A 14,079-nucleotide genomic window follows, 5' to 3' on the forward strand; every position below is an offset into this window, starting at 1 on the left:
GATTATCTTGAGAACACTTGTGCCAAAGGTCCAGAACAGCCAGGAAATGTCTTCATAAGTGTGGTGTATGAGCATTTGGTGCAGGGATTCTCTACCTGGGCACCTTTTATTTATCATATGGATGTGTTCCTTCAATTTAAGCCCTCCCCTCAAAACTACTGTTTGTCCCTAGTAATAGGGAAAAAAAAAAAAAAGAAAAGAGATAGAACATCATATATTGGGTATTGGTTTCATGATAGAGCTTGGATTGATCATTAACAGGTTCTAAGAAAGGCATCAAAACTCAGGAGTAATATCTCTTATCAAAAAGAAAGCAGTGGTGCTGGTTTATAGAAGGAAAGTGAAGAAACTTTTCTTGAGTAATGTTACTTGTCCTGTTTATGTGCGCATCATTTGGTGTACCTGCAAAAGCTGTCGAAGCAGTGTGTTTGAAATGTCCCCCTAGCTAGCAAGGAGTGAAACTGTGGGGGGTCCTTAGTCCTTGACTGGAGGTTTTTAAATACCATGGTGTAGATAAGATTGTAAATGATAACATTCCTTTGTTGATAGTCACAATCAATAGCCCTGAAGTGAGGGCATATGTGTGGAGTGAGAGAATGGTGGCTGCAATGTGATTTTTATGATATGCCATGGGATCTAGTGCTTTTCCTTTGCCAACTGTAAGGTCTTGTGAATTGATTACAGTTTCCATTTAGAAGAAGGCATCAGTTGCATGAGAATGGTCAGCTTGAATAAGTGGGCCTTGACATTCAAGAATCAAAAGTCTCTTAAATGCCTTCAGAATGATGGGGCAGTTTGTGATTTTGAATGATTTGTCAATAGTAGAGGAGTATTTCCATTCTATTTTTGGTATCCTTGCTGAGTACTGCTTCATGAAGTGTCTGTTCCAAATCACATCAGCAACAAGCATCCAGACTCCTTTGTGACTAGAAGATAGGGTTAAGTATGAAGGAATACTAGGTATTCTTGGCTACCCCAGCTGTGCTGATGATAGACTTGCTTCTTTAAGGGTACAGCTGCTGGTGTGGCTGTTTAGGAATTACTTATTTATACCAGGTTCTGTCTTAACAACTGTACTTTGTATGCATTTTTTTTCTGTTACTCAGAAGTGGTGCTTAATATATTTAATATTTTTAGTGCCCTACAGATACCAAAGCAACGTTTGGGGTCCACCTAAAAGTAGTAGGAGACTGGACAGGTATGTAGAAAACCAATTCCTTTTCAGAGACAAATGCCTTTACTTGAACTATTCTCACTTTCTGGCTTCAGCACAATTGTTCCTTGACTGTGGTGCATTCTCACTAGAGATTGCTCATGCTTGTTTTCCCAAATTCATTTTTATTACATTCTTGATGCAATCCCTGCTTTATTCAGACGTACTATTTCTTCAAATAACATGTTTTTCCACTACTAACTGATCTTCTGATGGCACTGTAAAAATTTTCAGTGTTCCTCCATTTCTACCTCTTTTTCTTGTTTTTGGGTAGTCTGCTATCCCTGTGCAGTGCTTCTGTACATAGTAGTGTCTGCAGAAATGCTGACATGTGCAGCTCCCAGATAAGCGGATTTTGGTGCCAGCAATTTGGATTGCAGCCAGGTTAATTAACGCCTGTGGTACACTGAGATTACAGGTTTGCTTTCATGTTCTTCCATGCTCTTCCATTGCTCTTTGAATGTACTCCAGACCAGGGGTGTAAGCCAGGATTCCCTGCAGAGGAGAAGGGCAATTTGGTGCTCCCTGTGACAGTTGTATACTCAAGTGATAGTTGTCCTTATTCCGTAGTGTCTGACTTTGTTCTTGCTCAGCATAGCATTTCCTTGTAAGGAAGGCAGATACACAGCAGGGTCTGGTTCATTTCTTATGAAGAAATGTTCTCCATGTTAATTTGTATCAGCTTGTGTGTTTGTGGAATTGAGTCAAATGAGCTTGTCACCCTAATAGGGATTAGACCAGTGCAGAGATAATAAGTCTATGCATATTTGTTGAACTTTCTAGTCTGGCTACATACTTGCCTTTGCAAGACTTCAATAGGCAAAGGCTGGGAGGGCAATGCCATATGCACATGTGTTCCATAATCCCCCTAATTTTCTCTCCTTGCTTGAAGTGTTGGCCAGACAGGGGCGGATTAGCCTCTGGTCTGCCTCAGAATGAGGGTTCTTTTGTTGGTAGGCATCATTCCTACATGGGAGGTGACAGTAGGCTCTTTGGAAAAGTGGGATGGAGAAGTACTAGCTAAATTGTTTTTCCAAAATAAGTGGCATCTTTGCAGTTTTCTGATTACCTCTGTGGTGTGAATTGCTCTCTTTAACATTTATGTATTATTCTCCCAAGTCAGCATCTATAGTCTCCACTGAAGGGAAGGTGTGTCTAGGTTGGACTGTGTGGTATTCAGGACACTGTCAACACTACAGAGACCGTTTCTTGTAGTAGTTTTGCTAAACAGAGATATCTCTCCCAGTGTCAAATGTGCTGTCGAGAGGCAGACAGTTTACACAGCCCTTGGTGCTGCATCAGTACCGTGGAGCCCTGTTCTCACTCATTCCCTTAAGCCCTGTGACAATTAATAGTCTCTAATCTGTGACTGTTTGAGGAAGGATTATTATATTTGCCACGTTCCTTATTATCTTTCTTAAGCATGCTCTAAAGGCTGCTTCTGCAGACAGGATATTAGACTGGAGGAGTTTTTATGAGACATACTGTCATTTGAGCTCTTTTCATGACCTATTCTCTCAGCCTTTATCCTATTTATTAAAATTCTCTTTTGTATCACTGTCTCCCTTTCCTGACAGTTTATATCTGACACCAAAGAGACTTGACAATTTATTTCAGAGAACTCAATTACAAGCGTAAATTAAAAGAATGCAAGAGAGGTGCAGATATGCCACAAAATGCAGAGAAGAACTGATTAGTTGAGGTATTTTTCCTCTGGATAACTTTAGCTTCTGTAGCTGCCTGCACCTGGGAGATGTGGTGAAGGAACATTTCCTGCCACTAGATATAAGGACAGGAGAGGGAGTACAGATTGCTGGAAAACCAATTCTGCAAGTTGTTTCAGGTCAAGCCTCTTAACAATGTCTCTGACTGATATTTTGAAAATGTAATAGAATACCTTGTTTTGTAGGTAGGGAACGCAACTGCATGTCAGGAGAAAAGGGGCAATAGTATTTTCAACTACTGTTAAGAAGTTGCTGTTGATGGGAAGTCATTTATTGCCCATATTCCAGTGTGTATAATTTTAGATTTCAAATAAAATAAGGTGAAAGAAGCAGCTTTAGGAAAAGCCAGTCATTCTAGAAACGATGCTTTACATAAGAGCTGATACTTAGTAGATTTTCAGGCAGTACTATTATTTGCTTTTTAAAATCAATTATTTAAATAATGGAAAGTGTAGGACAGAAAAAGTAGGTAAGAGAGGAAGAAGCTACAAAACCAATAGCTCTGAGACCTTTGCAAACCAACTGGTAATCTAGACCCCCTGTTTCATGCTCCAGTCAAACAAAGTGGTGCTGTCTGAGCTTAGAACAGCTGAGAATCTGTCCGCCTCAGAAGCAGATTTGGGGAAAAATACAAATTTAATTTTCATTATATTAAGCACCCATATGCTTTTCCATTACAAATCTGAGATCTCCTGTTGTGGAGATGTTGTGTATTAATACCACCACAACCACTCATGTTGTGGTGGTATTAATAACTGTATAGTGCTTGACTTTCATGTTCATTAGAGAAAACAGACACACAGGCACTGGTATTGCTGTAATGTGCCCTCAGATGCCCTTGGAGCACATATTTTCACCTGAAATGATTCCCCTAGCTCCCTTTGTAGACCTCTGACCTGTTTATATGTCTAGTTTAGGATAAAACAAGCCAGGCTCCAAGAATGCTTTTTTCTCTTCATTCATTGTAAAGACTATGTCTATATATCTATATCTATCTCACTGCCTCAGAGGTAGGTAGTTTAGTTCATTGGCTGTGATTTTTCCCATGTAAACACTTCTAATTTGATTTTTCATTCCATATTTTGCCATGTGCCATGGTTATTGTGAACAGGGGAACAGATAAAAAAACCTTCCTAAAAATGGGTTTGTGATAATACAATTTCTGTCCTTGTGCTGACTTTTGAGCTGCTTAAGTCAGCACCTATTGTATTAATAGAACATTCTGTGGCACTGTGAAACCTGTGGCTGTGGAGCATGGCTTAGTTGGACAGTCAGGACTTGGGTGCCCAAGTGAGGGTGTTTATAGTGGCTGATCTGTGGTGATTGCACACATGCAGGTTGGTTTTAGCCCTGTGGTACAGAGCTGAGTCAGCCTGTCTTCCTCTGTGGCTTCCTCAAGCTGAGCTGCTTGGGTATTTAAACCCTGCAGTAACGTTGAGCGTCCTGCAGTGGCTCATGCATGGGTCAGAGCTGTGAGATGCATGGATGAGGTAAAAAGCTGATCTTGTTACTGGCCATCCCCTCTAAATACCTGTTTTGTTCTGCTTCTTCTTGGTACCTGTGGCCACCTATTTTTCCTTTAGCTTTGAAGTAATTGTAGGCTTAGTATTTACAACACAATTTTTTTCAAAGCTTTTTCTTGTCTCACTTACTGTCTAGTTCATCCCCCAGCATTGTCATCTATCAGCCTTAATGTCTCTTCTGTCCTTGCTGCTGCCTCAAGTACTACTGCTTATTTAGTTTTGAAGCTGACATTTCATCTGGCACCTCTGGAGGGAAAAATAGAGGCCATGGGCCATGCCTAGCATCCAACAACTTGACAGCGGTAAAAAAAGACATGGCAGTGTATCAAGAGAATGTGTCTCGTTCACCAGACAAACTCGAGGGTGTGAGACAGAAAGTGATATTGATGATGCAGGAATAACAGGCTTCAGAAGCCGTGTGGCGTGTTTTTGTGGAAAACAAATACACAGCACTCAGAGGTGTTGAGGTGAACTGCATGCCTTAAGGCAGTGAAACATTGCTGTTATGTTGCAGTGGTTGCTGGAGCAAATTGATGTGGCCCTGTGTTTAGAACACTGATGCTGTTCTGTGCTCTGCAGTAATTAGTATAATTTTTATCTAGTAGTGACACCGTCCTACTGTGTAGTTGTGTATGTTCCTAGAGACACTTTCAAGGCTTGTTCTGAGCACTATGATATTTATTGTGGGTATGCCATAAGAGCACTTGAGTACTATCCATTGACTCCGAGAGTTCTGTCCTATAAGTTACTAAATTTTGTGGCAGCAGGAGGTGGTGATGTGTGCAGGAACCATCCAGATAGAGCCAGAACAGACAGATTATGGAGAACTGATGTGCTTCACCCTAATAAACTCCAGATCTCATCTGAAAATATATATCTTTGCTTCATTTTTTTTTGCTACAGATGAGGTTATGCCTGGTAACTGGGTCATTCAGGTGCAGGCAACCTTGTTTTACAGGCGACATGGCATGATGGGAATTTTTGTCACATATTGTCACAGTTCTTTTTCTGGAAGGTCCAGCTTTGGAGCAGAAAGTTTCATGAGGGAAGAACAAACAAACCGTTTTTCAGTTAAAAACATCAATTTTTCAAAACATGGCAAATATATGAAAGCATTTTGTTTAATTCCCTGTGAATTAAAAAAAAGAGTCTTGTTTAATTCCCTGTGGAGTAAGACCTGAGACAGTAAACAGTACACACCCCAAATTACTTGTCTTTAAACAGAAAAACAAGCAAAAAAAAAAAAAATAGTGCAGTTCTTTGGGATTTTGGAGCCTGATTAAGGATTTTTCTCATGTTGACCAGAAGAAGAAAATGACATACCTTTTAAGTGCCTGTGAAAGAAGAATGATCTGAACATTCTGGTGTGGAAGGGTTTGTCAGGAGTATCTGCATGACTGTATTAAGCTCCTGCAGCTCCTGATTTATGGGATGTCAGAAGCATCCCAAGGCTGTGCATTCCTGTGCTTACCTGGAACTTCTCATCAAGTGTAGGGTCTAGCAAAGAGGCAATATTTTATTTTCAGTAACCCTGAGAACAGTTTTAGATGTATTGAAGTAGTGGCTCACTCAGTCAGTATCTCCTGTATTGTTAGTGGATCTTGATTCTGACTGGAGTCATGTGTGGAACAGAAGGTGACAAGAAGGAATAATAAGACTAAAAAGTCTGTCCACAGGAAGTGACAAGGTTGTCCCAGGTTCTCTGTAACTGCTACTGAGCTCCTTTAAAAATATCTACTCACTGGTGATGAACATTTGGTCAACTCTTTTGCTATTACCTCAAGCTCTGTTTGATTTGGGCCTTTTCCACTCCATTTTTGTGTTTAGTTATTCCATCAGATTCCTGGCAGGGTATAAAGGTGTTGATGACGTGGTGCTGTCAGCTGTTCCAGCAAAATCTGTGTGTGGTTTTGGAAGAGCAGGACAGAGATGAGATAGGTGTTATTTTCCACTGATAGATTTTTATGACTAAAAATTTTTGTATTGTCAGAGAATCTTACTTGAACTTCTGAGGGAGATTGCAGAATTGAGTGATAAAAAGGTTTAATTTTGTTTCCTTTTAGTATAAATTGACATTAGTAATAAAATGATACAGTTACATTATTGGGAAGTTAATACGCCTTAACAATATAATTAGTCATAGTGTACTGTAATGAATACAAATTTTATTGTTCATTGCCATTAATGTTCATTATTTACTTTACTTATTCCTTAAAAAAGCTCAATAAAAGGCAGGATGAAGAGACTAAAGAAAAAGGAGAACAGATTTAGTTTACTGACTAAAAGGGGTTGAAAGCCCTTTTCCTCTGATTAAATAACTAATGCTGAAGGTGAACACATCTGAATTTTTTGCTCCAGACCTGGATTGTTTTACATTAGTTGAACTCCAGCTGACTTAGTACCAAAAACAGTGTAACTTGAGTCAAATCCTATTTGAACAGTTAATGAGTTTTATGTCTAGAGGGGAAAAAAGATCTTTGGGTGAGAAAGCTACATTGAAGGAAATTTTCTCCTACACAGTAGTCCTTTCTTGGTAGATCTTGTTGTTTGTAAACTTCCACCTTTTTTGCATATCCCAGGCACTTTTTAATCACGTAATGATTATAGAAAATGGCATGACTCAATGATGTAAATTAATTTTTATCCTTTGATACATTATGCACTGGATGTGTGGATGTTGCTGTAGTTAAGCACTGATCCAAGAACACAGTGTTGCAGGATTTCTTGCTATGCCTCATTTTCATCACTCTTAGGAGCTACAGAAGTGAAGCCTGTGGAGCACATTAGCTTGTACCAGCTGATTGAATCAGAATGGATGTAGGAAAAAAAAGCAAAAAAAAAAGCTCTCTACTTTGAAAATAGAATTATAAGACTGAAAACCTCTAGGACATGTATTTGAGTGGACTGCCAGGCATATTTCTGGTTTTGTAATCACTGCGTGCTGTGTTTGCCTACTTAAGAGGCAAAATTGCTGTTCTGGAGTTGCCTGTGTTTCACCATTTTTCTGTTGATGTCTGCTATGGGAAGACTCATTCTTACATAGTTTCTGTGCAGAGGTACACAGCTGTTTCAAGCACTGAATATACAAGGTTTGGCTGGATTTTCAGGGTCCTTTGTGTGAGCATGGTTTCTAGAGAAATACAAGAGTTCACATCAAAATACCAGCTCTTCATGCATATTTGCACTTCCCTGGGGCAATAGATTCTCTTAGATGCCATCCAAATTCTGCTGAAGAATCTCTGCCAAATGTTCTCAGTTTATTGTTACTTCTCCCTTGGGGACAGAAGAAAAAGACAGATTTCAGATTTGGGATTTTGAGTTACCACATTTTAACTAAAAATTGTTGGTTAAAATATCTTTAAAGTCGATTTGAAATGGTTCTTTTTGGTATCCTTTTCTAACAGATTGTAAAAATTGCTATAGTTAATGAGGAAAAAATATATTTCAGCTTTAGAACATTAAAAAAATTGGAAAAACTTGTGTAGGAACTGTAGATATTTATAAATTCTATGATCAGAAAGAATGTTTATCTTTACATGCTCCTAACTCCTGCATGATGCTTGATAGTTTCTCAGAATAATTTCTATACAGAAGTTATATTAAAACCTTGGGGTTGTACTGTTCTGCAGAGTTTTCAGCTTCAGCCTTTCATGGGCTCTTTTTATGCTTTTTCTGAAAATGAAGCTCAACTTTGTGATGATTACATAAGTTAGTAGGTTTTTTCCCATGTTTTTTGTTTTATTTCCTTTATCTTTTTTACTTTTTTCCTCATTTCAGTACAAGATCCACTACTAGGAAATGTGTGTACATTTTAGTTGTTGCCCATTGGTGTGCAAATATGTACAGAAAATGAATGTGGCACATTTGAACCTTCTATTTGGTTACCTGTTGTATTAAATCCGTGTTTTGAGAACTTGTATTTGTCTGGTTTTTTGCTTCCTGCACCCTTTCTACTTCCAACATTCCCTTGAGAAACAGAAGCGAGGTTGCTTTTCAATGGCAGTGTTGTTGGTTTGGGCTCTGGTGTGATTTAAAGTGTAGCTCTCTTTTGCATGAAGAGCACCAGTGATGGTGGTGGTTGAACTGTCACTGTATTGCACTTTATTCCTTGGCTTCTTCTACCTGTCTGCTTATTTCTACTGGTGCTTAGATTGGAGGGGAGAGAGAGGCCATCACTTGCTCAGAATTTGTGCTGTGTTCAGCACTTAATTCTGTGGGAGTTGATTAAAACTCCCACAACATTGCAAATGTCATTGTGATCAAATAACATGGTCAAATGAGGTTTCCTATTTTCACAACAAACATTATATAACTGCTTGTTAGCATAATATTACCTTTGAAGATCTAGTTAGGATATCCCATGTCCTTTATTGCAGTGTTTTTTCTGTAAGTATATTTTCTCCACTTTTTGCCAGCTCCATGTCCTTACTCTGAATTTTAGTCATCCTTGAAACAGCGTTACCTGTTCCAAAACACCTTTCCATTCCAAAATTCATTAAAATTAATGCTGGTCTTGTATGTGAGAGGCAAATCCTACACCCCAAATTTTATCATCAGTTCCCTACAGTCCCTTGCAACTCAGCTTTGCATCCGTGTGCCACCCCATCCTGTTGCTCAATCCTATCCTTTTGTACATGCATCATTTCTCAGATGCATCAAATGTGAGCTGGAAAAATTGAGTTTCACCATAAGCAAACAGTTTGTGATCCAAGAATTTTTAAGGGGCATCTTGCAACCACAGCTCTCTTTTGTCCCTGTCCTCCCCTGGAGAGGGATTCCTTTAAGTCATAAATACTAATAATAAAATATCTGCCACAAACCACTTGTACAGTTATCAAGTGCAAAAATAGCAATCAGGTGTATGTGGTAGCCTCAAAAAGTTGACCTCTTCCTTTAAAGAAAGAAGTCAAACCAAACCTCAGAATTTGCACTGAAAGCATCATGTCATGAGAACTGGCCAGTAGCAAGTTTCCACAGCTTCTCCAAACAGATACTTTGGTGTCTGCTGTGAACAGAAGAGCTCGGTTTAAAATATTCATGGCTACTGATTTTATATAAAACACACACAAAAATACATGCTAATTCCAGCTCTGTGTGCAGCTTTGAACCTTGTGGTCTTATGCTTCAAGGTTTGGATACCCCAGTGCAGAACACAGAGGTGAAGGCAAGTTCCTAGTGGGAATGGAGTCAGATTGGCAGTGCAGTCCATATTTTAATATAAAGGCATCCTTTTGTGAGTGTCAGTCCACTAAATCAATTTGTAATTAAAACCCATTTTTTTCCTTTCATCAGGTCCTTAAGTTGCAAAAGGCAGCGAGGCAGAAATGCTTTAAATATAATATACTATAAAGTTTAACATACAGCAAAGTAAATTAATTACCAGTGCATCCCAATTTTAAGGGAGACTTGAAATGGTGGCTGCTACATGCTGAATGTGGCATTTCTTTGAGACAAAGGACTTAATTATCTCAGTATTAACTAAAGTGCTGTGAGGAGAAACTGTAGGGGGGAATTCATAGCCTGGAAATCACTTTCCAAAAAGCAAAGGAGTTTGCATTGTGGTATATGGAGTAGACTGTGCTGTGACAGCAATAAATAGCCCTTTGGTATGTAGTGCAGCAGCTGATGGGCAGGGTGCAGTGTGTATTTTGTTTCACTGATATTATAATCCACATTTCTGCAGCTCTGGCATGTTCCTGTTCTTCCTCTTTCTCTTTCTTTAAAGCTTTTTTTTCCTCAAAATGGGGACAAAGTGTCAGAGCTTGTTTCAAAAAGGATAGTGTGACTTTTATTATACAGTTTGTAACATTTGTAGCAGATAAAACCAAAGTACGTTTTAATGACATAACATTTCATGAGAGGAGGTTTTCTAGGAAGAAGTAATATCTTTCATTAGATCAGCTGAAACAGCTGGAGGAAACCAGGTTGTCTTCCAGGCATGCAGTGCCTTCAGCAGGTTTGACAAAGAAGCAGGGAAGTCAAAGCAGAGAGAAGAAATAACATTCCTGGCTACTTTTTAAAAGAAGTTCTCCCTTGAGAAATATGAACAATAAAATTGCCTAGTAAATGAACAAAATATAAAATGTAACACTTCTTTTTTTTAGAAAAAAAAAGTTCATTTAATTTTTTAATAGAGAAATACTAATTTATTCTCAAAGAATTCGTATGGTGAAGAATATACTGCACAAAAGCCAAAAATATCACTTGTAAATGTTCTCCCCACCTCTTCTTAGGATTTGTATGTCTCCAGCTTTCTTTATCTATTCTTGGCTGGGTTCCCAGCTTAGGGTATATTTGCTGTAATATGCCATGGTCTCACTGTCCTGTGGAGACATGTACTCACATCTTGGCAGAGTGAAGTTTCTGGCAGGGAAACTGGGAAAAGAGATGGGCTTGTGAGAAAACTTAACTATGAATTGCCTGAAGTACTGCATTTTATTGATATATACATGCCCACTCATATCCCTAAACTTTCAGCATTTGGGTATGGTTTTTAAATTTTAAATTTTAATTTTTTTTGTCTTATATCAATATCCTTGATAAGCCATGGTTTGATTGGAAATGTTTGACCATCTACAGACAGTAAAATTTGGACAATGGGTTACAGACAGCATCACTGTGTTCTTAGTAATTTGAAGGGAGCCTATTCTGCATATAGAAGCTGATAATGAGAGGATGACTGCTTAGCTTTGTGACTTACCTGGAATCAGAAGATTTTTAAGAAAAAATGTTAATAAAACTTAAAATTCTGCAGTGAACACCATGATCATGAATAAGAGAGAATGCTTCTCTGCTGGGGAGAGAGCCTGGATCCAAATAAAAAAAATATTAGTGTTTTTATATGTATTGGAGAAAAAGGCACTCATTGGAGGTGACAACAACTTCTTTCAGTGTTGAAGGGGGATTTGGGGGAGAGGAGGAGTTCCAGAGCTTATTGGCTATTTTGGGTATTGCTCAAGTGTCTGCTGTGAGGATTTTACTGTACTGTCAGTGATAACAAGTACACCTACAGCCTCCAAAAAGCCTCCTCATGTTACATGAAATTAAAATAAATCAGTGGGCAGTTTGTGCTCTTCACTGCAACAAGCAGCTTTAAGGACTATCTCCTGTCATAAATTTAACATATTCCCTTATTCATTAAACACACTGTAAGTGCCATTTCCTCAAGGAAAATGCCACAGACACCCACGCACATTTCAGAGTCAAAGCTGTGGTGCTTTGCTGTGCTTTGCCAAGTGATTGGTGCCAGCCTGACAGCACAGGGCTTTCCCTCAAGGATTTCACTTGCACTGTGTCAGCTGAGTGTCTCCTCAGCTTAGCTGTGACTGGTTTGAAAAAAGCAAAATTTTTAATTGAAGGCATTTTTATAATTTCTGTTATTTGATGTTTTCCTTTTTTAATGGGTTGAGGGGATTATGCTAATTGTGCCCTGTTATTAAAAAGCATGGCAAATGAAACTTTCTCAGTGCAATTTCCAAAAAAAGCAGCAAATCCTTAATCCAAAAATTTGTTAAGAAAGAGTATTTCTCTAAAAGTGTCCCATACTTCCCAGCACATATGCACCAGAATGTGCTATGTCTGCTTGAAGAGGATTTTATCATTTCTGTGCCCTTATGTATTGCTGAGATTGTGATGGTGCATTGATGTGTTGTTATATGCCAGGTCATGACTGGTAACTGATATCTAATGCTAGTTTATACTTACAGGAATTGGCAAAATCACTTTTTCAAATAAAGATGTGCCAAGTCATTTCCTTACAGTGATGTGACAAACTGTTTGATACAAATCATGTTAAACCACTTCTTCTGTGTCCTAGAGAATAGTTATCAGTTTTAGTATTGCATAGTAAAATTTTTCAGCTTTCCTCCCTGTTCAAGGCTGGGAATACTTTTTCTTTTGACTTGAGTAATACCAGACTTTCTGCCATCTAAAAACATGTCTATTCAATATTTCATTATGTTCAAAATATTATTAGTTGAAAGATGGAGGTGACAACCTTGTAGAAAATCCCACAGCATATTTTAACAAAAGTCACCACAAGAGCTAGTGCTAAGTCAACAAATACAGGAATTTGTAAGAAATTATGAATTAAGAATAAATGAAAACTACCCAGACTAGGTTGTATGTAGTAGTTTATATTCAGGCAGTTGTCTGGCTTAAGTTCTCAAGAAGGACTTGTCTAATTCAAATGTAAGAAGAAATAACAGAATTGCTCACATCGGGGTGAAATGAAGCCATGTTTTGGATACATTTTCTGATACACTTATGTACATTACATTTTATCACCTATCAAAAAAAAAAAAAGAGGAAAACAGTATCTAATGGCTCATTTCATTTGTCAGTCATTCAAATTATTTCCTGCTAAGGTTTTGATATTGCCCTTTGAGAGATGTTGTAAGAAATGGAGCTTCAGATGTGATTAGATCTTTGGAAAAAATGTACATTTCTTCCCAGTGGATCATCCCCAGCTGACTAGCAACATTTATATAGGAAATAGGATCCAGCTGAGCTCTGATCACGTTATCCTATGTAATGCTTCAGTGTAACTGGCGCTTTCAGGGAAGAATTTGTGTGTGTTCTCTGAAAGAGACAGGCAGCTGAAAACACAGGGGAAATGATTTTTAGATATCAGTGGAGTCCCTTAGTACCCTGTTTCTGCTTTTGTTTCTTACTTGCAGCCCCACTGTTATTTCTAGCAGTTCAGTTCATCTAAGTGTTTGGCTGGGCAGGCATTTCCCACACAGGGTGCCTGTCAGCACTGCTCACTCCAGTGCTGTATCCAACACAGTGCAGCTTCCCCTCTGGGAACAACTTAGCACTTTCCATGCAGGTATCCCCACAACCTAGCTGTCAGCAAGCCTAAGTTATGCCTGATGATCCCTCTAAGCTCAGCTAAGCCTTGGTCATTAGCAGCATTGGTGATCAGCAACTGCTGTTGAAGGGATGAGGGTTGGGCCATCCTTATATTCCAAAGCTGTGAGTGAGGGTGAATTAGCAAGGAAACTCCTATTCTCTTTCACAAACTCCTTTTTTCTTTGGCATTCCCCTTCTCCTCCCATCCCTACCCCAGCTAAGAGAAGCATGTATTTAACCTGTCCAGGCTGTCTGAAGCTTATTGTAGGGCAGTGTCTTGCCCCCCTGTCTATCAGCTGTGTGTGCAGGCAGCTGGCTCCTAACCGGCTGTGTCCCTCTTGTCAAACTGACATGGGTTTGCAGTTTTGTCCAAAGGTGGCAAGTAATGGGAACAGCACAAAATACTGCTATTGATATTTTTTTTCACAAGCAGACCTGCTGGTTATATCCTAGAGTCATGGAATGGCTTGGGCTGGAAGGGACCTCAAAGATCATCTCGTTCCAGCCTTGGAGATGCATAAAACCCAACTGAACATGGCTATGAGCAGCCTGCTTTTCTAACCCTGCTTAGAACAGGACTAGATTATCTCCTAAGATTTCTTCTGCCCTCAATAATTCTGTGATTTTTCTATAGTTATTACACAGTAATTTATTTGCATGTTTGAGTGTAGTGATGGAGTTGTGTCTGTATTAGTCAGAGGGTGAAATGATCCCATGCTTACAGTTTAAATTGTCACCATGTATGAATAGGCAAAAGCCCACAGTG

General features: G+C 38.9%; 1 protein-coding gene across 5 annotated transcripts in view; it reads left to right on the forward strand.

The window, feature by feature from the left end:
* The window catches only part of NOX4 (NADPH oxidase 4), a 110,867-nt gene that overhangs the window by 41,951 nt on the left and 54,837 nt on the right, over positions 1 to 14,079 (forward strand). For 4 of the 5 annotated variants that reach the window (XM_064409574.1, XM_064409569.1, XM_064409571.1 and 1 more), the window contains one exon: positions 1,138 to 1,198. In XM_064409574.1, coding sequence (XP_064265644.1) covers positions 1,138 to 1,198 — 61 coding nt within the window. Of the gene's footprint in view, positions 1 to 1,137; positions 1,199 to 5,363; positions 5,670 to 14,079 lie in introns of those variants that run through there. The other variant, XM_064409573.1, reaches the window with a different exon arrangement.

The sequence above is a fragment of the Passer domesticus genome, chromosome 2 (assembly GCF_036417665.1).
Source record: "Passer domesticus isolate bPasDom1 chromosome 2, bPasDom1.hap1, whole genome shotgun sequence".
Lineage (NCBI taxonomy): Eukaryota > Metazoa > Chordata > Aves > Passeriformes > Passeridae > Passer > Passer domesticus.